Below are 26,434 nucleotides of genomic sequence, written 5' to 3' on the forward strand. Positions count from 1 at the left end.
CTAGGAGAAGACGTTTGGGAAAAAGCTGAAACTGATAAAGATCAATATCTAGAATGTATCAAGAACTCCTGAAGATGAACAAGAAAATGGTGGGAAATCCAATAGAAAAAAGAGCAAAGGTTATGAATAGGCAATTCACAGAAAGAAGAGCCTAAGCTGGTAGAAACATAGGAAAAGATGTTCAAAGAAGGGTAAGTCAAAATAATTAATTGCTGTTTGAAAAATAATGTTAAAAAATTTAAGAGCAAAATAAAATTATATGCTGAGGGAAAATGAAACAAAAAAGGCACTGCGGGTGGGAGTTCAAACCTACCTAATTCAAATTATATTGGTCCATAGGAAAGTCATCCAAAGGTGTTCTTTGCATTGTTGATTGTATTAAGAAATTCAAAACCACCTTCTCAAGAACAGCAAGGAAGTCACATGCCATAGAATCCTTGCATGTATTATTAATAAAAACATCCTAAAAACATCTTTATATCTAAACATCTGTTTACTTACAAACCAGCCCAGAAATTACTCTGAACTACATTTTGTGTGTGTGTGTGCGTGGAGGAAAGGATTTTTTTTTTCAATGCATACCCTTGAAAACATAGACTACATATTTATTTTGATCTAGAAGCATAAACTTGATACCCTAGGGCTAGTCAATCATTTTGTTCACTAAAGGAAAACCAAGACGAAATAAAAGTCCAGGGGAGAAGAATCTCAAAGACAGTAATATAGAACTCTCTGTGGGATTTTCTTACATTAATTTTAGTATTTTTCATTTGTAATAATTGGAAATCTCATAATTTGGTGGGGAAAGCCAACACTTGTATAGCTCTAGATCTCATTTTGGAAATTGCTCTCATGACTTCAGTTTTCTGTGCTGTTTTTTTTTTTTTTTTAAATAGCAGCCAGTTCTTCACTTCCCAAGAAAACTGTGAAATTCGACTGAGCATGGCAGATTGAATTGGAGTGTGAATAGTGTGATTTAATGCTCTTGCTAGTCTGGAATGTTTTCCTGTTAGTACTTTTTAGTGAACCCTCCCAACAGTGTGTTTGTGTTTTCAAAACCAACTCTCCCAAGTTCAGTATATTTGAAACACACAGGTTACCATGATTTTCATAAAGAAAATAGGCATTGTCTTGTAGAATAAAATCCAGTTGTACTTTGACCATCTGTAACAAAATTTGTATTGATTAAAAGCTTCAGTGCTTCAAAATCCTTTGTCAGGGCTGCATTCTAATACTTATAGCAAAATCATCCAAATAATTCCATATACTCTATGATGTTATTTTCAATTTTTTAAAAAAAGAATAATGGAAAAGGTATATTACACTCTAAGAGCATTTTCATTCATGCTCGTGGCTTCTGTGCTACATCTGCTACCCTCTGTTCAAAAATATTTTTACACATACACACACATATTTGGTTTATGATCTTAAGTTTAAAAACACTTCTGATTTGAAGCAAATTTTCTCACGGCCAAAATTCTGTGGCATGTTAAGGCAACACCATTAGTACATTGGGACATCTTTTTTTTTTTTTTTTTGAGGCTGTACAATTGATGCAATAGTTAATTATTAATCTGACTGGCATCTGTAATGAAAAAGTGAGTGCTCTTGCTTTTAGGCCATAGAGCAGTATGTAAATCTCTTGTGTAGCTGCAATCATAATATTCCTGCAGCTATGGTGTCACCTATTGTAATTTTTCTGCTAATAAACAAATTTGAACTAGCCAGGAATCCTAAATTTTGAGACTCGTTGTTTATCTCAAATATACTCCAGAGAAATTGTAATGCAGTCCTGCTTTGAATTTAATTTAAACAGGAACAGGCAAAACAAATCTCTATGGAGGACATTTGACAATAATAAAATATTTCTCCCAGCGGGTGAGCTGGTAGCAATTGTATTGTTGCAATACAAGCTCACGTTTCAGTAGGTCATTACCATCATAACAAGCCCTTGGACCAACTGGCATGGACATGCAACATTGAGCCCCTGATGGGCACATTATTTCAGACCTTTAACTTCATGGAGAACAAGACAAATACTCCTGGGAAAGGAGGATTATATTTTGAAATCCCTTTCTTTTCTATTTTGTTTCATAATAAGATGCAGTGTACAATCAATCTACTGCTACTTGTTTCATTCTGTTTTCTCCACGCTACCGAGGGGCACCAGAAGCTAGACTTAGAGATTTGAAAGGGCCAGAAACAATGACTTAAATGCTCTATGTCTATTGGACTCTGGAACTTTCCATTTCATGTGTACATCACTGTGGACGAAACGAAAACCTTAAGCATTACTCTCTTTTGACAGTTTAATCACAAAGTAAATCTCACAGTAACAAAGTATACCTAAAGTTTTTGCACAGGCCCAAGAACGAAATATTCTATTTCAGTTCTATTTCGTTTCTACCTCTTATCTACGTCAGCAACTTGCAAAAAGAGAGGTAACGGGAATCATTCCAACAAATCAATTTTGTTTTGTGTTGGTGTTTTCGTTTTTTAGTAGGAAAAAAAATAGGTATTTTTGAACCAAACCTAATTTTAAAGCACAGGATAGGGCCAAATGAGCAGGATTAAAAAAAAAAAAAAAGATTGGGTGATACTCCGCACAAGTTTTTAGCAGGTATTTCCATTCTATCTCCATTATCTGGGGCATAGCCAGAAGATGTGGCTTGGGAATTATCAAAGAAAATGTGTTCTCCACACTTGTGCTATGCTGCAGAAGCATGAAGGCATGAGGGGTGGATGTGAGGGGGTGGGAGAAAGTGGAGCTGAAAACCATGCAAATACATTCCATTGGCTTTGTGAGTTAAAAAATAAAGAGGTTAAGTCCTTTTGTCTTGATATTTTAAAAGAAGATAGTCTAAAATCTCATAAAAACTCAGAGCCAACGTCTGAAAAGGCTTTTTATTTTCTAGGACATTCCTGGCTTATTTGAGAAAAGTATAAAACTTTAAAGCAGTGGTTGCCTCATCTTATCTTTGCATTAGGATCACCTGGAGATGTTTTTTCAAAACTATTCCAAAGCCCAGGCCAATTAAACCCCAAATTTCAGTATGAGCACCAGGCATTTTTAACACTCTTCACGTGATTCCAATATTCTGCCAAGTTCCATAACCACCATTTCCAAAAAAATTAACTCCTTTATACACAATAGGTGAAATAAAAGTGATACCTTAACATAAATACAGCCCATTTGTCAAAGCCCGTCATTTATATATTGAGAAACACGTGTCAAAATCCTATTGTTATTTCTCTTTTACACCTGAGGCAACCATGATAAACACATCAGTACCAGCAAAGTCACTCTGTAATAATTCTAAATTATAAAAACCAACAAGAGAATTCTGATGTTAAAGTTTTCGAAAGCATGCGTGCCTGTGTGTGTGTGCGTGTGTATGTGTGTGTGTGTGTAAAACACATACTTTGAAATGAGGACCTATTGGAAAGAATTACAGGCATAATTTTCCTTCTTAGGTTTGTCTCTTGCAGGGTCTCCGTTTTACCCAAATATTTTGAAATTGTCCAGAGTAAAACATGTCACATGCAACGCTGGGCTATCGCCACTCAAAAGACATTCAATCAGGAAAAGACAAGTCTGAATCCTGTGGCCAGCTCGTGTACCTTAGTGATTTAGGTAATTGTGCGCCTCTAAATCGGATGCGGTGTTATCAGCTTGTTTCTCTAGAGAGCCGGCCACCTCGGAAAGGTGAGAAACACGGTGGGCAAACACAGTGACAGGAGGCCATCCAGATAAGCCGAGAAGCCAAGGAAGCAGGGATTAGCACCTCGGAGATGGTGCCAGGAGGGGCTGGTGGATGAACGGCGGACGCTGAGCAGCAAGGGCCCTCACCTCTCTGGAAGAAAGAGCCAGGCAGGGTCCACTTGCGGTCAGCAGTGCTGTGTAAACCTCTTGAATTCCAAGACAGCTCCCCAACCTCACTCAGCCTCACCTTTCTAGAAGCTCTGCAACTGATGCCCCCTCAGGAAATCCTGCCGGCCCCTCTGCCTGGCGCTGCTCCACGGACCCAGCAGCTCGCTGGCTGCCAAGCTCAGAGCCGGCACCTGATTTAATTGTGGGTGGAGGGAAATAATAGGTTATCTCTAGCAGGTTTTAATAGGATCTTAAAATAGGGGGAAAGTTTTCTGTTATGACATTGACATAGAGGCGATGATTTGGAGTAAAGTAGGATGATGTGAGACGCTTTAAGATTAAATAAGAGCTATATAAAGGCTTGTCAGAATGAATTCTAATGTGCTTGAGACACTTTGCATACTCTTAAATATGCAAAATGTCTCTTGGCACCCTAGAATTCATTCTGACAAGCCTTTATATAGCTCTTCTTTAACCTCGTACCTTATTCTTAGGGAACAGGTAACTCAGAGATATTCTCTGAAGGAAAGCCACAAAGGGCAGTGTTTTATTGATTTGGTTCTTAACTGGGGGGAGGGGAAAAAAAGAAAACACCATACGAAAGAGCAATCAAAAGTGGAAGCATGTTTAATATTGCTCTACCGTCATCCTGAAAGGCATAATAATTTGAGTTACACATCTGAACTGATTGGAGTTACAGAATCATATCTCCTTTTTGCATTTAACAATATATACAATATAAAATAAATACATTTACACAAATGGACATTTGCTGGAGCACACAGTATGGTACACATCACAAAAATATACAATTGATTGCTTTACAGATGTGAAGCCCATCTACAGCTATAGACAAGGTTTTATTATTATTATTATTCTTTTTACTACTGGCTATAATGCAACTCCTGGATTATTATAAGCAGTTTAAATTTTTTTTGTCCTTTTACGATCTTTGCACATAAGACTGCCATAAAATGTTTTCCTAGGCAGGTAAACAGAGACGCTTAAATAATTAAAATACAATCACCAACACTCATTTTCTCTTCTATAAGAAAAATAGCAGTTTTAAATTTTTTATATCTTTTATGTTATCATTTAAATGCAAAATAGTGGAATAAATACAACAATCTGATCTGATTGAAACACAAGTGTAACTACAGGTAGTCACACAATCATATTGCTTAAATAAGAACCAACCTAAAAGAAGCGAAAGGAAAATGAAAATTATATGGCTAAAACATACACCTTGAGAACTTTCCAGTACTTCACATTAAGTAAATGGTCTTGCTTGAAACTTGAAAAAACTTACCTCCAGCGAGGTTTAAGATGAAGCGTTTACCCTAAAGCCCGTGCAATTCTTTTAGATCTAAATTTTAGTTGTGTTTCCTATTTGTGAGATGCTTGTTCTTTTGTAATGCGGAGAGTCAATTGAACTGAAAACTAAAAATTGTTCTTCATTCTTTTTACATTTCTCCCTCTCAGGTTTTTAGCTGGTTGGCTTTTACTTCTGAAGCCCAGGTACTTCAATGTGATACAGTGAAAACAATGTATATATTGTATATATTTTATTTCTATAGATAGTGTGGTTGAATAGTAGTAACTTAAACCCTGCACAAACTTTCTGGAAAATAATCTTTTGAAACACTTACATATATAAATAATCTTAGAGAATCAGCACCTTTTTTCCCAGGAGTTGTATTTTCCATTGTTATTTTTTCAAGGGATGTGCCAATTTCTGAACTCCTATCACAGCTATAAATTTCAAGTTATTGACCATCTGAATGAATTGCTAATGATGATTTATCTAGAATCACACTACAGTCACTTCTCTACTGAGAAACCACAATCTACGATATAATCCCATATAGCTAATGATAGATACACAGTATTCCTAGCACTAGGCTGATGAGACATCAACCCAAGGTATTTTGTTTAAAGCACACAAAGTAGCAATAGTTTTGGAAACGTGTCCGCACCAAAAAAGTTTTGCAACAACACAGAGCGAGTTAATAACAACATCTGAGAGATGATTGAGTGAAAGCCATATATACAGCATTTAAAAATTAGACTTATCTATATTCTTGAAATATTCAAAGTTTTATTTCTAAGCTATACATTGGTATTCTATAATAAACCATTAGAGAAATTATTCCTTGTTTTGAAAATATTATTATGATTCTGATGTGTATCTGTTTGTAATGAATACTTGTTTGGAGTCTCAATCTCTTAATTATTATTAGGAAGAACCTTATTAATGGTAAGGAATAGAATATACTACTGTAGTCTCCTGAGGAATTGTACATCCAATATTGTCTCTAATTCTACCCTGTGTCTAAAAGCACACACCACAAGAATCCAAACACCACAAGAAGAACAAGACAACAGTCTTTGAATGCAACATAAAATTCAGAAAAGCACAGCAAACATGAAACATTGAAAAGCTGAACTACATTTCTTTTGTTTGTTAGGATTACAATTTTAATTACATTTGTGTACATAGAATAAGACTGTTCACATAATACAGGGAGCAGCTACTAACACTGGTCCATTGGTATAGCATTTGATGGAGGTTACTGTTTATTGGTTATTCAGCGATTGTAGATTTCAGGGGCATCTAATTGATTTCTTCATTAGATTACACCTCTTAACAGTCTGGAACCTGACTGACTTTCTTGCTGTGACAATACTGGTGGAAAAGTACATAGATTGGCTTAGCTCTTGGTAAAAACTGCAGATTAATTTTAACAAACATTCCTAAATGAATCAACTCATAAAGATTGGGTTTTAGAATTTGGTCAGGCGTCTGCTGTCTTTGATGATTTTTTTTTTTTCCCCAAATCCTGGCATTTGCCTTATTGCCTCTAAAGTGAATACTGGCTCACAGCTCCTTCAGGGATAAAGTCTGTAACTTTGCAAACAGGCAGTATTTCATTCCTAACCACCGTGGCAGCTAGAAATCCTATGGCAACTGGACCTCCCAGGGAGAGAGGCGCGCTCCTGATCACTCTACGGATCTGTATTCCAAGTGCAGTGACCACTCGGAGTCACTGCAGGTGTAATCTAATCCTTTGTGTCAAGTGAACACTTAGGTAAACTGGAGCTCATGTTAAGAAACTGATGTTTGGGACCAGACTGGCACACAACATAAATTGCATCCGTGAAAGTATGCACCTTCCTCTCAACTATTGCTTGAGTAAGTTAAATTCCCATATTAACAAATGGCTGAAAAGTGGTAAAGCTGGTACAAAAAAATCTCCATTTGTAAGAAGAAAACGAAACATTTTTTTAAAAATCTTCCTTCAGGATTCATTTGTCCTTCATTATTGTTCGTAATTGTTCAAAGCCAGCACAAAATTGCAGTATTCTTATTTCTCTTTAGTATTGCATGAATGAATAAAGCTTAAACTATTCCCTGAAAAAGTTACATAGTAGCTAAACTAACAAATACCTGGAAGACTTGAAAAAACAATTAAGGAATCAAATGGCTGTAACTGATTTAGATGGAAAAGCAATGATAAGAAGCAGCCGATGCAACGTTGCTTAAGTCATCTAATTAGAGGCTGCTCCCGTGGAATCTAATACTGCACTCAGTCAATTTGTGTGTGTTGCACTGTACTTTTAGGTACGTCGGTTCTGTCTCTTTGATTCCTTAGTCATTGGGGACGTTATGGTTCACAAGAAGTTCACTGGTATCCATATTATGGATCTCCATCCTTTGGCAGGGCTGGCTTCCATAGCTCTCCAATTAGAGACCTCTTTTAAAAGTTCAGCAGCAGAAGGAAGGAAGGAAAGAAGGAAAAAAGGGAGGAGGAAAGGAAGGAAGGGAAAAAAGAAAGAAGGAAGAAGGGAGGGAGGGAAAGAAAAAGAAAGGAAGGAAAATCTTCTTACAACTAGAGAGATTAAAGTTTAAAAGAAAGTGGAAGAATAAGAACAGGAGGGACAAGGGATACAGGAGAAGGAAGGAAGGAAGGAAGAAGGAAGGAATGAAGGAGAGGAAGACTAGGGAAGGAGGAAAAAAAATAACGAGGAAAAGAAAGTGAGAAAAGATACGGAGAAAAGATGAGATCAAGGTAGGAAGAAACTCATCAGGAAGATAGGGAGAAATCTGAAAGCTGCTTCATAGTCTTGCTGCTAAATCATGAGTGCAGTCTTTGTTGATTTTTGATGTTGTTAACTAAACTCTTAAGTTTCTTTGACATCACTCTTGGGTTTATTTTCCCTTTTTCAGCGTGCAGGATAGGATGGCCCCGGGAAGCCTTTAGTCAGACCTTGGCCTCCAGCATTTCCAAAAAAAGTTTGTGCATGGGGACTTTGCCTTCCAGTTTGATGTTGTAGAAATGCTGCACAGCCTTGGTGGAGGTCTGCCTCAGAAGCGGCAGCGTCATCAGCATCTTGCCAGCCCTGCGAGGGTCTTCCATGTGCTGGCCGGCCTCATAATCCTGCAGGGCCTCATGTAAGACATCCTGAAGCTTCTGAACAGCTTCGACATCTTCTATGTGCATGGAGTCTACAAGTAAAGCCAAGAAGATAAACAACAATAAAAAACATGGCAATTCGAGTTGTGAAACTTAAGTCTTATTCTTGAACTTCTCTATGCTGTGAATTGCTCAGGGATTTCCAAAATCTCCATTTTATTTTTCTAAATTTCACTGCAATAGATAATTTCCAGTGCTGACTTAGGGCGTGGGAATTACTACAAAAATCCATTATTTCAAACCTGTGGGTTTTTCCCTCTGGAATCTGAGCAAGAGAAGACTTTAACAGAATATAGTCTTGGCTGTTTTATTCATTATTTCATTCATATATTTATTCATTCATTCAACAATTATAAAAGGCCATCTGTAAAAAAATTATCCTAAGTGCCAGGAGGTAATGTTGTCTAAAATTCAGATCTTGTACTCAAAAAGCCCATATTTCCCAAAAGGGTAAAAAAGAAGCTGATAACCAAAACTGTAAGATATCCATGAAAATACATTGAACCTAACATTATGTTCCATTGTAAACTATACACAAATCACAATAAACTGGTCATCTTTCCAGAATTTTTAGTGTTCTCTTAACAATTCATTAAAGCATCCTTACCTAGTCTGCTTCTCTACAGAAAAACACATGAAGTCTTTAATGAATTCTGAAATACTTTTCACATTTGTGAAGGTGAACTTTGCCCATAAGTGACTAATTTAAAAACCTAATTCAATCAAGCAAGGAAAGGGTTAACAGGGTTGCCACAATTACTCTTGCGAGAAATGTGAGATGTGAAGGAAAAAATAAAAGTTACAGCTCTAGCTCTAAAACAGACACTTAATTATATACAAGTTTGAATCATTTAGCACGTTTTATTGATTCTGATGACAGTTTATCTGTTAATTACACATAATGGAGTCTTTGGGGGGTTCTTCATGTTTAATAATTCTAGTTCTCTGAGAATGCAGAGCTCTGAGATATATGTAGTTAGCCTAATCTTTCATATAATTCAAATATCAGATCACATGCCCAAAAAGAGAGAGGAAATGTAATTTAAAATCAAGTAGCTAAACATATGATGGAAAAGAATTACGGCAGGGTAATTAAAAGACTGATGGCTATAACCAGTAAATGCTTTTAAAACTTCTAGGTATTTTCTTTACTGTTTTGTTTTGATTTTTACATTGCCATTGTAAAATTGTTGATTCATGAATTGACCATTGTTAACAACAGACTTCTTTAAAAGAGTTTTAGGGGACATCCCTGGTGGTCCAGTGATTAAGAATCCATTCTCCCAATGCAGAGGACAAGGGTTTGATCCTCAGTCAGGGAACCAAGATCCCACAGGTGGCAAGACGCAGCCAAAAAATTTAAAAATTAAAAAACTTGAAAAAATGAAAAAGAGCAGAAAAATATAATAACTAAACCATTTCTTAAATACTTGTTTTTGGGTGTGGCCTCTGATAAGCACTTTATCAGTGCTTATCTCATTCATTTCCCAACAGCCCTGTGAGTCAGGTGGCAGTGCTAGTAAGTGTCAGAGTAGGATTAAACTCAGGTGTCTTTGAATCAAAGTATGTTGCCAAAATTTATAACACTGGACATGACATTTCCTTTAAAAAATAAAAGAGTTGAAATTGTCCTCTGAGCTTATCTCACTCAACTTTCCATCTTCATCAAAAATCTTGTCTACGACATTTCTAACGATGACACTGCCAGTTGCATGGACAGCTTTCTACTTAACAAGGAAAAGAACTAATTGTTAGAAATGTCTTCTTCATATTTTCCCAGATCTGTGTCCAACTGCCATCCTTTGGTCCTGGTTCTAACTACCGAAACCATACAGGATACATTTTCTTCTTCGACATGGCAGATCTTTAAATGCTAGGAGTCAGCTGTACGGTCACCTCGGCCCCCACCCCAAGTCTTGCCTTCCCCACTGCTCTTGCCCAGCAGGAGATATATTATAGAATGTCACAGGAAATGAGGCGAGGACAAATAGCAGAGAGATATGCTCACAAACAGCAATTAAGACTTCAAACTATTCTTTAAAGGCGGTGATTTAGCTTGAGAGATTTAAAAATGATTTAATCAAATTACTATGATAATTTAACTTCCCATTTACAGAAAAGATTCTAACTCATTTTAGCTTAACCCATTCTCGGATCTGCTAATATTTTAAATGCAAACTCACTAAATCTGAACTATTTAATTAGACCATGATTCAGCTGGCAGACTGCTGAAGAAAATATTAATCTCCATTAGGGATCCTAGTTCAAGTTCTGGCTCTGCGGCTTTAATCTGTGTTTTATTCTTGGGGCTAAATTTACACATTTATGCCAAGCTCAATAGAACTGGCATTACTTTATGTAATTATTTAATTTGGTTGTTGGTACTTTTTTTTAACTTTATGTTTTAAAGGAAATTGTCCCAGTATTTGCGCTGATGGGAACCAACTAAATTTAATAATGGAAACCATAGGTTTATGAACTAATCAGACAGAGCAAAGCTGAACATTAAAAACACAGAGTGAGCTGCTAAGAAAAAATAAACCTAGGATTTCTGGGTTCAAGCCCAGATCCATTAAATAAGAAAACTGGAGCAGCATGCAGGACATTAGTAGTTTTTAAAATCTAGGTGATTCTGTGGTCAAGTCAGAGTTGAGAATCAGTCAAATAGACAGTAAGACAAATGGTATTCTAAAATAATCAAGATTCCAAAAGACAACCAGAGATCAAATGATATATATAACCTCAACCATATTTTAAGTTCCAACATCTAATAATAAAACAGAAACCTTTTGTTAAATTCCAGTACTTTCCTCCATGAAGTGGGACCGTAAAGGGACATACCTAATTCAGATCGTTTACTTTGGGAAGACAGCTAAATATCCTTATACTAATAGCTGCAAAATCCATTGAGACTTAGAGCCATGGCAAAAGAAGATTTTTATTTTTACATCTTATCTGGAACAGAACACTGTCCTTCTCAATGGTAAAGTTATCCATTACTGTGGCATTAGGTACAGCCAAATGCCCACGTTCTATTTGGAAACTGTCTTCAGGATTTGTAGCTCATTCTTGGCAATATTTTCTCAATGATGCCAAATCTTATTTTGAGGATGGAATTGAATATTAGACACAGACGAAGCATATTCAGAGTCAAGCCTGACACACATTATAAACTGATACTCAGCCATCTTTTCCATGGAACACAGGTGTTGATTTTCTTTAGTTTGTAAGCTGCCTACATGAAGAGGGGCAGTAAGGGCTCAGCCAATGTGACTCTCTCTCTAATCACCGAAGCAATGAAATGTAGTATGATGAAAAAGAGAAGTGAGCAAAAGCCTACTTTCTAAAAGCAAATTTGTGTCTCCAAATTTTTGTATACGACTGTAAAGAGTCTAATGAAGTGATCTCAGTTAACCAGCTGAGATATTGAAGAAACTGTGTTGTCCACTATGGCAAAATGACTCTTGATTAACCCAGTTAGACTTAAGTTTTCAAAAAGGTGCCAATTATAAAGTTTGGATTAAAAATCAGTAAACTGTATTCCAGGAAGTTGGTAGTTGTGTCACCAAACACTTTTAATCTCTCCAAATCTGCACATAACTAGATAGCAAAACTAAAAACCACAGACAACACTTAGCAGAAACACGAAGTGACAAGATATCCAAAACATACACACACAAACACACACAATCAGAATTATAGTGCGTGTGTCTGTCTGTGTTCCTAGCTCTGTCCACTGAAAAGATTCAGGAAGGATGGTCAACCTAGGGATGTAGTAATGGGTACCACCGGCACCCAAGCTGTAATCAGATTCCAAGTCCCAGCCAGGAAATATTAAGGAAGAATATGGAACTCCTTGGGCTTCCCAGGTGGTGTGAGTGGTAAAGAACCTGCCTGCCAATGCAGAAGACATAAGAGATGTGAGTTCGATCCCTGGGTCGGGAAGATCCCCTGGAGGAGGGCATGGCAACCCACTCCAGTATTCTTGCCTGGAGAATCCCATGGGCAGAGGAACCTGGTGGGCTACAGTTCATAAGGTTGCAAAGAGTCAGACACAACTGAAGCGAGTTAGCACACACACACATATAGAACACCTTGTCATGATAACTAGGAAGGAGAGTATCTACAACTACTAAGTCATTCAAAAAAGATTCCATACACTGACCTGCAGAGGTTCCCACTGATGCTATGGGGCAATTTAAAAAGAATTATAATTGCAACTGATTGAAATCCTCTGAATCTGTTTAAATACAAGTTTTTATAATGACATTTTAAAAAGAGTGCTGTTTCATTATCTCGAAAACTTGTAAATTTTAAGTAGAAATAATCAAGCATTTATCCTTTTTTCCCACATTCACTCTGTGACTCTGGTAACCAAGTAAGACAAAGACTCTCTGTGTAAAAGTATCCCCACTACAGAATGAAAAAAGAAAGGTCACAATACAAATCACCATGGATTTAGGGAATGAGTTCCAATGGCTGCTGGGCTTCCCTGGTGGCTCAGACAGTAAACAATCCACCTTGCAATGCAGGAGACCCAGGTTTGATCCCTGGGTTGGGAAGATCCCCTGGAAAAGGGAAGGGCTACCCACTCCAGTATTCCTGCCTGGAGAATCCCATGGGCAGAGGAACCTGGCAAGCTTACAGTCCATGGGGTCACAAAGAGTTGGGTGCAACTGAGGGACTAACACTTTCCCTTGCTTCACCAAAGAGCTGCTAACATCACACAAAAAAGTGAGACAGCCAGATATCATGTGTCTGCCCAAGAATAACATGCCACCTATAGGTCTAGAAACTGAATCTGATTATGCTGTTTTGGATCCTGTCACGGGTTTGCACAAGATGCCAAGGCCAGAGAAACAAGATGAGCTGCCCCTACAGGGTGTAAACTGCAAAGTTTGCACTGTGGGGAACTCTGCAGGGCAAAATGTCTTGGCTTTTGCAAGAGACAAACTCTAAGAATGTGAAAATGAAAGAATAAATTTTACATGGAAAGAGACTTCACAGATCCATAAGGAGAAGACAATGTTTTTTAAAGGGCAAGACTAAACTATCAAGTCTGGGTAAATACATTCAGCAATAAAGCCATTGTAAAAAGCTAACTGTAAAAGTTGGGAGAAGAGTGGTTACTTACATGGAAAGGGCGGGGATTGAGATTGGGACAGAACAACTGAGATTGGACACAACTTGACCTTGTTCATTGTGACAGGTAGCAAAATGGTCCGAAAGATATCCAGATTGTCTATCTCTCCAACCTGAATGTTACCCTGTATGGAAAAAGGGACTTTGATATAGGACAGTATCTTATATTATCCATGGGCATTCAGTGAAATCAAGTGTCCTTTTAAGAGGGAGGGGGGAAAAAAAGGCAATGTCACCACTGAAACAAAATGGTACAGGAATGGCTCTGAAGATGGTGGAAAGAACCACGAGCCAAGGATTACAAGGAACACCACAGTGGAAAGCTGTAAAAGGCCAGGAGCCAGATTGTCCTATAGAGTTCCCAGAGGCAGTGTGGCCCTGTCCACACCTTGTTGTTAACCTGGTGAAGCTGATCAGGACTTTTGACCTCCAGAACTGTAGGACAATAAATTCGTGTGGTTTAAAGCCATGGGAGCTTCCTTGGTGGCTAAGTGGTAAAGAAACCTCCTGCAGTGCAGGAGATGATGGAGACATGGGTTCGATCCCTGGGTCGGGAAGATCCCCTGGAGGAGAGTACAGCAACCCACCCCAGTATTCTTACCTAGAGAATCCCATGGACAGAGGAGCCTGGCAGGCTTCAATCTATAGTCAAAAAGAGTTGGACACAGCCGAGTGATTTACACTTTCAAGTCACATATTTGCTTTTGTATGTGTATGGGTGTGTTAGTTTGTGTTTTACATTAAAATGGTGAGAGACCTAGAGAGAGGCAGAGAGAAACTTGATGAAAATGTCCTTTCTAGAAAGTAGTGAGTTGAGCGGAATTCCTATCAAGACTACAGAAACAGTTGGCAGAAACACCAAGGAAGCTGCACACACATCAAGTAGGGGGTTGGATCATAACACCTTGTAGGTAGGTCTTTTCTAACCCAGAGAAGTTGCAATTCTAATACTTCAAATAAAAATAACTCTGAGGAGACTGGGCTTGACACGTACACACTACTGTATATAAAGTACGTAACTACTAATAACTGACTAATAATGAGGGTCAGTGGTCAAGAATCCAACTGCTGATGCCAACTCTAATCCAACTGGATATGCAGGAGATCTAGCTTTGATCCCTGGGTGGAGAAGATCCCCTGGAGGAGGAAATGGCAACCCACTCCAGTATTCTTGCTGGAAAAATCCCAAGGACAGAGGAGCTTGGCGAGCTACAGTCCATAGGGTCGCAAAGATTTGGGCATAACTGAACACACAGCAGTGATCACTGAGCATGGTAAGAAACAATCAAGAACCAGCTCCATTTTTACATAGGATTTTGAAACATCACAATATGCAAATAAGGGCTGCATTAAATCAAAAAACAATCTACTTTCCTAATATGTCTTCAAAAATAAAATAACCCAAAGAATGATGGCAGATTTGAGCAAAAACTAAAAAGAAGTAGAAAAGATGGAAAAGCATTAAGTTTGCTTTTTTATTTGTGTGATAGTATTAACTATGGTTTTGTCTGGGTAAGAGTTGAGAATAAGCTTCTACCTGCCAAAAAAGACCTACCCATATTAATTTCTTACAAAATCTGGTAAACATTTTGGCTTCAACTATTTTTGTAACTTTCCCGAGTAGTTTTATACCATAACTCTCTACAAAGACAGTAAGAAGATAAAGGAAGCATAAGCAAGCACATATGCTCAGCAGTGTCCAACTCTTTGCGACCCCATGTAAAACAGCCTGCCAAGCACCTCTGTCCAGGAGATTTCCCGGGCAAGAATACTACAGTAGCGTTGCTATTACCTCTTCCAGGGGCTCTTTCCAACCCAGGGATTAAATCCGCACCCCTTGCATTGCAGGTGGATTTTTTTTTTTTAACCACTGAGCCACCTGGGAAGCCCAAGATAAAGGAACTGGGGACAAAATTCAAAATGAAACTTAAAATATTAATTTAGGCTGGCAGATCTGAAACTGCACTTGGTAATGTCTTACTCACTGACCACTTTAAAGACGTGGGATATACTTATTTGTAAAACAAACAGCTTATTGATAGCAAGGGACACAGGGTCCAACCCTCTGTCCTCAAGTAGTCTCACATCTTTTATCGGCTCGCTTCTGTTACCCATAAAACGATACTGGAGATGTCTACTCAAACAGGCAGGTTGTGGAAATCTAAAAAGATTTCCTGGCAGAGGCTCAAAACTAAAATAGAAATGTCTACAGAAAGATACTAAAAATGGATAATCTCTTGTCCATTAGCTAAAACGGTCTCCTGTGTATCAAATCAGCAAACTCCATTAAAATTTCAATAAAACTGTTTGAGGACCCAGTAGATACTAAAGAGCTGTTTTTACTCCTTTACTAATTGTTCCGATCTGTGAAGATGTTACTATTTCTCTATTACAAATTCAACACAAATACACATACCACACATGAAATCTAAGACCAAAGGCATTATCCTCTTTTAAAAGTAACTGAGAGTTAAAATTTTAGGCCAGTTAGGAGAAATAAGGTGCTATTTAATTCATCTGCCTGATTTTACAGAGAAGAAGCCATGCATTCTTAAAGGAGGTAAAAATCTGAAATTGGAGAGTAGGGAAAAAAAATCTCTGCTTTAAGGTAAAATGCATACACACACAGTACACAAATAGATTATATAGAGTATTTGTAATATTACTTCACTGGGGACCTATTAGGAAAAACGTATCTAAACAGCCTACCCTAAGAAGAATATGTGGTGTTGGAGAAGACTCTTGAGAGTCCCTTGAACAGCACAGACATCAAACCAGTCAACCCTAAAGGAAATCAATCCTGAATATTCATTGGAAGGACTGACGCTAAAGCTGAAACTCCAATACTTTGGCCACCTGATGCAAAGAGCCAGCTCAGAAAAGACACGGAACAGACCATGATGCTGGGAAAGACTGAGGGCAGGAGAAAGGGGCGACAAAGGATGAGATGGTTGGATGGCATCACTGACTCAATGGACATGAGGCTGAACAAACTCTGGGAGATAGTGAAGGACAGGGAAGCCTGGCGTGCTGTAGTCCCTGGGTTCGCAAAGAGTCAGACATGACTGAGTGACTGAACAAGAAGAGTGATCATGAAAAATAAGATTGAGAGACACTAAAGTTGTATGAGGTTCCAAATACACTGATTAAATATGGCCCCATTCCAGCCTCCAATAGAAATCATCAACTTTTCAATCCCTGAAATTACACCACATTCTGTACATATACCATTTGTATTTGAGAACGAAATACTGTCATGAGATGAGGATAATCACTTATGATTTAAAATTGATGACCAAAATATCATTTGCAGCTCGATATCAATTTGATGTTATTACTCCAGAAGTGGGATTCCCAGATGGCACAGTGGTAAAGAATTCGCCTGCAATACAGGAGATGCGGGTTTGATCCCTGGGTCAGGAAGATCCTCTGGAGAAGGCAATGGTAACCCACTACCACAGTCTTGCTGGGAAAATTGCATGGACAGAAGAGCCTGGCAGGCTACAGTCCTGGGTGTCACAAAGAGTCAGACACGACTGACCATGCATACATGCACACTCTTAAAGTACTGTGTAGAAGTAAAAAGAAAACTCAACTTGAACATGTAGATTCTATTTATTCTCAAACAGCCCAGGGTTAAAACTGCTCTAGGTTGGGGGTGGATCTGGAGTGGCAACAGTTGGCATGTGAGGGGTGGCTATGGAACTTGAAGCTCTTGTGACTTAAGCAAAGAGAACGATCGGACTAAAAGTAATTCTTAATCTTAAAGTGCTTTTAATCTTGCACTGCATAAAAGTGAGTATATTACCTTGGGGCTAGTGATGATAGTTTTCAATAAATCTTAGACAAAAGAATCAAAAGAACCAATTGAGAGAATAGAATCATATGCTATAATCTTACCTAAAATGCTTACAGCACCATCTTACTCTCTTTATGTCTCATGAAGACAAAGTGAATTCTAGAATCATAGAATTCCCCAAATGGAAAGAATTCTAGAGATTAGTCAAAACCTCTTGGTTAATGTGTCAGAAAGCTGGGGCCTTACAAGGCCAATGTTCAAATTGTGACCTAGATTCTCCTTTTAAAATTCAATCTCACGAGATGTATCAGGGTGCAATATTTCTCAAGAGATTGTTGTTCTCTATCCAAAATAGAGAATATGTAGTTGAAATGAGCCTATAAAGCTTCTTACCTTCAAATATAAGTGGAATAATTAGAGTTTTCAAATATTAGAATATCGTAATCACAGTATTGTTGCTGTTGTTTAGTTGCTCAGTCATTTCTGACTCTTTGTGACCCCGTGGACTGTAGCCTGCCAGGCTCCTCCATCCATGGGATTTCCCAGGCAAGAATCCTGGAGTAGCTTGTCATTTCCTTCTCCAGGGGATCTTCCCAACCCAGGGACTGAACCAGTGTTTCCTGCAAGGGTAGGAGGATTCTTTACCACTGAATCACCAGGGAAGCCCTAATTACAGCATTAGCTCACGATACATTGGGATTTTTGGCTGTGTACCTAAAGACAGGGAATATACTTTCAATGGCTTTCTGGTGTTATAAATATTCCTGAATTCATATGTGACAGAAACACAGCTACAAAAATTATGACAGCCATTATCAGGAAGCCAATTCCCTGTTTCCCAAGCATAAGCACAACATTTATAATTATTGAATAAAGACAGGTGTTTAAAATAAGCTGAAATTTAGATTAATGAGACAATGGTTGTTAACACCGACAGCCCGAAGGAGAATGCTGAGATATTATAACAATAAAGTAGATTTTTTTCTCCACACACAGTCTTTTACATTAACCTAAAATTTCTAAATATGAAAAGAAAAATTTACAAACTTTTTGGTATGTTTATGAGAAGTATTAAAATATATTCACATTGATGTGTTTGGCAGCTTAAGAAACACTGGTTCCTAGCAAGATCGAATCTACAACTTTATTGATGTCCTTCAAATAATGGTTAAAAAATGGAATAAAACAGCATCATATTGGCAGTCTCAAACAAAATGACTTTCTGAGTGGTTTATCCCAAGCTAAAACAGTAGGGCTTACCGGTTGGATGGATGAGAGAAAGCTATATTTACGCGACGAAGGAGAGGTGACACCATGTAGAAATTAAAAGCCCTTATAGTGCTTAATCACTACTCCTTCATTACAGACTCTGATTCTATTAGTTTTTCTTGGTACTGAGAAGCTGAAAAATGTTAGAATTACTCACAGGAGAATTTTGTGATGTGGAGAAGTAGCATACTACTGAATAACACTATGCTAGAAGAGAGGGTTTGTTGACTATTTCTGGCTTAACACATGAAAAATAAACTGACTAGTTCTTTAAAGAGTTTCTAATCACCACTCATTGCTCAAAAGTAGGTCACTTCCTCCCCCTCATAGAAGAGAATGTGGGATTCGAACATCATATATCAAAATATTAATGATTATACTTCTAAACAACAGTGACAAATGCTGCTACTAATTAATTCGGGTATTTTAAATTATAATCCATAGCCATAAAGTATACAACTAATATCTAAAATTACAAAATTTTAGCAATTTTGATGATAAAGTTTTAGCATTGCACAGCATTCATGATTAGTTAATAATTCACAAAAAGCAATTTGAGACACAAAAGATACACAACACACTGGGCTATATTTTAAAAATAATTAACCAAGTAAATGTTTTAAATTAGAACCACTATACAATTTCCAGATAAAAATTCTTCCCAAACCATCACTGGATCTTTCATCCAATTATGAGAGATGCTTTAATGGGAAGTCCATACCAACTAATAAATTCTCAGAACATTTCTATCCCATCTCCCACTTTGGTCTTCCAGACAGCAGGGGTTTCTTCAGGGTTTGTGATGATGATGCCATGTGTCATAAAGAGTCATATTTTACAATTTCACAAGGGGAGGAGGAGAGAAGCGAGTGGTATTTTAAGGAAGAGGGGTACATTCGCAATTAAAAGTGTGAAATGCTAAACTCCATTATGAAGACAAATAGCAAAGTACAACTTCATTGTTGAAAACAATTTCCCTCCTATCAGTCCAAGGATTCATGCATCAATATTGTAGATGAACTGTTAATTACAAAATCAATTAAAAATTATTCCTAAAAACAGTCACGCATCCCTGGCTCTCATGGGGGCAATTTGGGCAGAAGGTCTCATCTCACTAGGACCGCGCCAAATCACAAAGTCGTCATCCACAAGTAAGCAAAAGCAATCTGGTTTTTCATTTTTCAGCGCGGCTGAGCCCAGCCTGAGATTGATCGTCACATATGGCCCCAGAAAACAAACTGTCAATACCTTGAATGCTGCAGAATTTGAACAAATAGCCATCCGCCCATTCAAGCCACTCATTGCATCCCATTTAACAGATTTTATTGACAGTTTCCTTCTTGTAATTAAAGGGAAAACTACTGGCCGGCAACCAAGATAAAGTTCAAAGATAGGGTCAAAACAAAAGCAGATGGAGGGGCACGATGTGACTGTCAATGGTACATAGCATCAGAGCGTGTTATTGACGCAGGTATCTAAAGATCGGCACGTCATTAAGGAGGGATCTATCCTGGACTTTATGCAAATGCTGAGAGAGACTTAAGACCACAGTCAAGCATCCAAAGAGGCACAAAGGCAAGAACAACAAAGCAGCAACGATTTTTACTTATCAGAGTTTGCTCTCTATTTTAGCACATTTCAGTTCTCACGTAAAGACCGTTTATTCTCATAATTCTTAACCCTTACTACATAGGTAATACCTTTAAGGGAAATACTCCTTTGCAGAATTCGACTGCTGGAGAATTCCAGAAGGGAAGAAAACAGTATTCTCTGATAACCAGAATGAAAAGCAACACAACATATATGATTCCAATTAAAAAATTTGCATTATAAGGTAGGGGAATGATTTGCATGTCTAACTCATACTTATTTTCACTTGTGTAAATAAGACAAAGGACCTAATATTGTCCTGAGCGTGTCCATTTACACCACTGCCACTTTTGCTTTTGCTTTGCCATGATTTGTGTTAATGAACAATTTGGTGGTTTAAGGGACACAGCCCTTAATAAGCAAATAAAATAAAAATAACTCCCTTTAAGTTGGTTTTTCTTTTCTTCTAAATTTTCCCTAGAAAGCTATGAGGATTATAATTTTGCTGACTCAGAATTTACAGCTGGGTCTAGTAAATCCCTGAAGAAGAAGGTAAGTGAAGGGGCAGAACTGACATATTAGGAAATATAACAACGAACCATGTCAATATGCCAACCTGAATTAGCGAGAGCTATCGCTTTGAGGGTGACAAATTCTTCTTTCTCCAGCTTCATGCTCTTGTATTTTTTTACCAGCTGCAGGATAGCATTATTTAGGTCAAGAAGACCTGCTAATTTGGACTGGTCTTCATCCATTATATAATCGTCTGCATAGACAAGTTCATCCTCAAAGGAAAGAGATCGGTACACGACACCAAGGATCAAGATTTCCATCCAAGCACTTTGCAGAAGGCTCATCTGGTCCGCCAGGGACAGCGTGGAGAAGCCTGCATGGGGATATAGGCAGATCAAGTTACTTTAAAGCCATCATATCATAATGCAATATTAGCTTCATATGGTAGTCAGCTTCTGCATAGGTGCTCAAAATTATGCTGAGCTCTGATTAGCTGCTCTTAAAATTTCCTCTACCCATTTTGCCAACGGCAAAGTAAAAGGCACCAACCAGCTTCAACTTGTTGGTGTTTTCGCCATATTTCAGACACAGCTGACAGGAATATAATAGATAAGAGGTAGTTTTCTTTCTCTTGAAATACCATGCAATCATGAAATACAATTGATTTCTAGTGGAAGTCTTTAAGAATGTCTTAAATGGAAGGAAGTGTTAGTCGCTCAGGCATGGCTGGCTCTTTGTGACCCCATGGACTCTAGCCTGCCAGGGTCCTCTGTCCCTGGAATTCTCCAGGCAAGAATACTGGGGTGGGTAGCCATTTTCTTCTCCAGGGAAACTTCCCTATCCAGGAATCGAACCTGGGTCTCCTGCATTGCAGGTAGATTTTTTACCATTTGAGCCACTCTTACTAGGCTTGATAGTTTGATAGGAAGTCAAACTATCAACTACCTCATCTCCAAAAACTGCTCTTGATAAACATGAAAGTGAAAAACAAACCCCAAAAAAACAGAAGCCCCAAATAAAGGACAACAATTTAGGCCACACAGTAGAGTGCAATCTGGAACCACTTCTCTGTAATAGTCACAAGCACAGCGAGTGTTGAGTACGATTACACCTGAAAGAGCTTTCTTAATTGGATATTCTGTCCCCACTGACATTTAGCATGAATTCCTTTTTTAAATGGTGATTATTGGTATCAAAGAGGATGGAATACATTGCAGACTGGTCCCCTCACCAAACAGAGAAGCCACATTTTATCCTTGATATTAGGATCCACTCATTTAAAAAGTTAAAATGGAGACCAGGAGGTGCAATGAACAAAGTGTGAGCAGAGACAGATCCTAAACTTCAGTATCCGCTCCATTGAACTACTGGCTGTGTCACCTTGAGCAAGATAATTTCCTTGTACCCTAATTTCTGTTTTGCCAAACACTACTTTATAATATGTATTCTATAAGTGTAGCTATATGATATGCTATTTTTATCTGAAATACCTGGATGACTGCTTCAATCCTAAACCTGGTCTGCATTTATACATACATGCTTCAAGTCCCTTCTGAACTTGAGAAAACACAAGTTAAAAAAAATTAAAAAGAAAATGTGGATCAAGAGGGAAACATGAAGTAGGACAATTAAACCTACTTAGGAGTAAAGATATCTATTTAAATTTTAGAGGGATTAGACCCAGACTCTAAAAGAAGTCTTAGTGGAGATAACCTGATGATCAGTTGCTTACTTTTGCCTTAAGAAAAAAAGTTTTCTTAAAACTTCACCTTCATTTCAAGGTTATGCCAGGAATTCCAAGGGTAACACACCGTATCTATGGTTTTTGAGGACAATGGTACCATGATTTTAGATTCTGCCACCAATAATTCCACAGAAGGAAGAAAGTATTCATAATGCAACTTATAAAATCTGTTATTACTCCCTTTCTAGAACCTATTACCCAAATCATAAATACCCACTGCTGTTCAGCTTTCTTAGGCTCCTACCTTTGGCTATTGTTCTTAATCATTTTTATTCATCACAGATTATTCATGTTTCCTGTGAGAGTAGCAACTATAGCATGATAAAGAAAAGGAAATTATTTCCTGGCCCATTGGAGGAAACTAGTGGTTGGACATTTGGTACCATTCCCTTCAAGTGTTTAATAAAATCACCAAGAGGGATTAGTCCAGCTTTTCTTAAGGCCCACGTAAAAAGCATTTATTTCATTTTTTTTCTTCATCAAGTTGCTTACATATTACTTAACTGATCTTCTGTTGGACTATGTCTCTTTTTCCTTTTTCTCTATTCTTTCTTTGTCACCAAAATATGGGGTTACATGAATAAATGTCTGCTTAGAATTAGAGACGTCACAACTTTTAACAGGGATTACAAAGAGAAAAATAACGATCGAATCTGAGTAGATGTGGCTCCATTTCCTTTTCATGTTGAGAATGTTTTACAACAAATAAACCAAAAATCAAACAAACAAATATTGATCTTTTTTCCATTCCCCCACTGCAAGAAAAAGATGTCCTGCAAATACCTAAGAAGAGAGACTAAGCAGGAATTTCTTTTGTAACTAAAATAGACGCAAAAATAGTCATCTAGGAAGTTCTGAGCAAAAGGAGATGGGTAATTTCCATTCGCCTTCGTATCCTTGTTCCTTTTCACGCTCCCAAGCAGCAGTTTTTCTGCAGCGGCAGATGGACAGAGCGCATAGCCTGCAGCACCTTCCTGTGACAGCCCTATTCTCCAGCCCAGACACTGCTGTTAGTAAATAGATTTACACATTCTCCAATCTCCACACATCTTTCTGCCGAATAATTAAAAGCAGGATGATTAGTTTATTGAGTGGAAGGAGGAACTTTTTTATTGAGGTCCGTCCACGATTTTATCAGGGCCAGCACTTTTACGGTTGTCAGGAGGATGCAGGCATCCAATTTTTCTTATCTGCCTGATTAATACAAACGCTGTTTCAGGACGCATTAATTAACAGATACAAATCTACGTTCTCATGGAAGGATCAATACGGAGAAGAAAAGAGGCATCAATGTGAATTTAGTGCTGATGATGGAGCAGGCACGCTATCGACATTTACGTGCACGGAAACTTTAAAGTTGCACGGGGGCCCTTTTGTCCCTGTGATTTACAAATGAACAATTTTTTTTCAGCCATGACAATGTTTCACACATTTCTTGGGGGGTTTAATTAAGCCCAAAACAATAAAACTTCATTTTCTTAGGTTGATCCTGTGACTTGATCCTTCTAGGGGTGGGTGGGTAGGTGGGTGGGTGGGTGGGTGTGTGTGTGAACCGAACTTGGCCTTTTACTTCTTAATGAAATAAAAACAAGGAAAAGGGTAAAGAAAAGGTTCTCCTTTTGGAGGGTGGGGGTGGTCAGGGAGCACATAAAGATAGATGTAGTACAAAAGGTCCGCTTGAGAGCCTCAAGTCTATTTCAAGCTGATCAGAGGAGGTGTAATTTTGCCAAACCAAAGGGAAAGGACAACCTATGGTCTACACAATAGAAATAAAGTCTGGACTTTTATCTCTTCTTGGTCCAGAAATAGCTGGATCCCAACATTTTAACCCTTTCCTCCCAAACCCTTGCAATCTGGAAGCTGTCACAAAGAACTGTCCTGCCCAAATGCTTGGATAACAGTTAAACAGCCCTGTTATAAGCTGGCTGTGCTCACCTGAGCGCTAAGGCAGCTGAACCCAAAACAGAGACGATATTTCAATTCCTCAAAAATGTCCTTCCTGGCCTTTAGGAGTGCTAGTTCTATTTTACACTCATAAAGACGCAGGGATGAAGTGATAATTTTATCAGTAGTCCTGAGCAAAGTAGAAAAACATAAGTGACCAAGAGCTAAATGAAAATGCATATTTTAGTGAACTGAGTCTAAGGAATTTTCTCAAAACACGACTGCTCCATTGGTGCACACAGGCTTGCCTCCAAATGATAATTATTTGTTTGTGCTTTTACTGGGCCTTCAGTGGTGTTTTATAGCTACTGGACTACAAGTTAGAGGTCCTTCGTATCTACAACCTTTAGCTATCTTTGGCGAGAAACCTCTTTGCCAAGTGAAATAAAACATGCTTTGCCGTGGTGTCATGGGCACTTCATGTTTTGTACATCCCGGCATCTTAATCTTCAGTGTGTGACAGGTTATAGTTTTAAATGTTTAGCTGTATTACAGCTTTTTAAAATACACTGATACCATGGCACATTTTTTTCTTCCCCAGCTCCAGTCCATCCCAGGCATATTGCTGACATCTCCGATCTCTCTTCATCTCCACCCTAGAGTCAGTGCGACTTAATGTATCTCAGGCATTCTGCAGGCAGAATGAGTCTCTACCATAACCCACAGTTACGTAGCGTGTTTATCTGCAGGACGGTGTGCGCCAAATAAACCAGATGACACTTGGGAATAACATCATTTTGAACGATTGAAAAGCTTCTCGAGAGGCAGGTACCCTTGAAGTAACAAGCCTGAAGAAAGCATGTTTTGTGCCAAGTCCCTCGCTTTCTTCTCCTGGAAGCGTCGGAGGTTGACAGTGGCGCTGTGGGCCCTTGTCAAGCACTTTTATTTATTTATTTTTAGCCTGGCAAACTGATGCACTTTGCAGTCAACTTACCAAAAAGGCTAAGCATTTGAAAGTGTGAAGGGCAAAAGATATCTGACGGCTAGTCTTCAAAAATACACTTTCATTTCAGAAAGCATAAATGTTTATTTCCTGAACAGAGTGTTGACAGAAATAGGCTGCCGTGAAGGCATTTGGGTTTAACCCCTGCTAGGCATTTTCTTCTTGGCTGTTTCCTCGAAACAGAGCAAGCCTCTTACATCTTTGGGGTGTCTGTTAATATCACTTAATCATGGCATTGATTTCTCTGTTCACAGTTTTTGAACTGGAGTGTCTCTGTCCCACCAAAAACGGACACATTTCAATGAATAGCATAGCATGCTAAAATTACATGTATATCACAATGACATAACAACTCACTGAGATCACAAGCGGAGTTCACTGAGAGAAGCTGACTGAGCAACACGGAATCTTCAACTCTCATAGAAATAAACCTAGTGTTGATAGGAACTAGAGGAAAAAAGCATAACAATGGCACAAAGGTTTGGCCTTAGTTACTAATAAATGCAGATCCATAAGCTTTGTCAGTGATACTCTCTTTTTTAGTCACTTGTTCTTCTCAAATAGGAGCAGACATATCATTTCTTCTATGATTTCGCAAAACACAGGGCTCAGGTTCATGTGTGTGTATGTGTGCACGTGTGCACATGTGTGTGTATATATATATATATATATATAAAAGACCTTTTCTCTCTTTATTTCCCATAGAGATGAACTTCATGGACTAGAACTCAGTTGGGGCTCAAGGCAAACAGTTACCAATAGTCCAGTGCCAAACTGAAAACCTGGAATATCCTTTTGGTGCTACCAGCAGCATTTTATTTAAACATTTTCTTTATAAAAGATAATTATTATCACTCTATTATTATCTCTCTACTATATTATATTATCTCTTTGTTATATTAGCACCTAAGCATTACATACATACAGTGCTACCCTTTGAACCTTTATTCTTTTAGCCTGACTGAGACCCAGATTTCAAGCATTTAAATTCAATCACAGTTGGTTTGGGTGAAACGTAAGAATAACTGACAAAAATGGGATCGCTCCCTTTCTTGCCAATATGATCACTCATTTCAACATATGTGGAACACAAGAAATCTGTTTCTTTAGTTCTGTTTCTATACTCCAAGTAAGGTTCATGGAT

At 38.1% G+C, this 26,434-nt stretch overlaps 1 protein-coding gene across 6 annotated transcripts in view; it reads right to left on the reverse strand.

Moving 5' to 3' along the window:
* Positions 1-4,480: 4,480 nt before the first annotated feature.
* The window catches only part of ESRRG (estrogen related receptor gamma), a 695,806-nt gene continuing 673,852 nt past the window's right edge, over positions 4,481-26,434 (reverse strand). For all 6 annotated transcript variants that reach the window (XM_061382197.1, XM_061382199.1, XM_061382198.1 and 3 more), the window contains 2 exons: positions 20,763-21,032; positions 4,481-8,378 (listed from right to left, as the gene is read on the reverse strand). In XM_061382197.1, coding sequence (XP_061238181.1) covers positions 8,134-8,378; positions 20,763-21,032 — 515 coding nt within the window. In that variant the 3' untranslated portion in view covers positions 4,481-8,133. The remainder of the gene's footprint in view (positions 8,379-20,762; positions 21,033-26,434) is intronic.

The sequence above is a fragment of the Bos javanicus genome, chromosome 16, assembly GCF_032452875.1.
Source record: "Bos javanicus breed banteng chromosome 16, ARS-OSU_banteng_1.0, whole genome shotgun sequence".
Classification (NCBI taxonomy): Eukaryota; Metazoa; Chordata; class Mammalia; order Artiodactyla; family Bovidae; genus Bos; species Bos javanicus.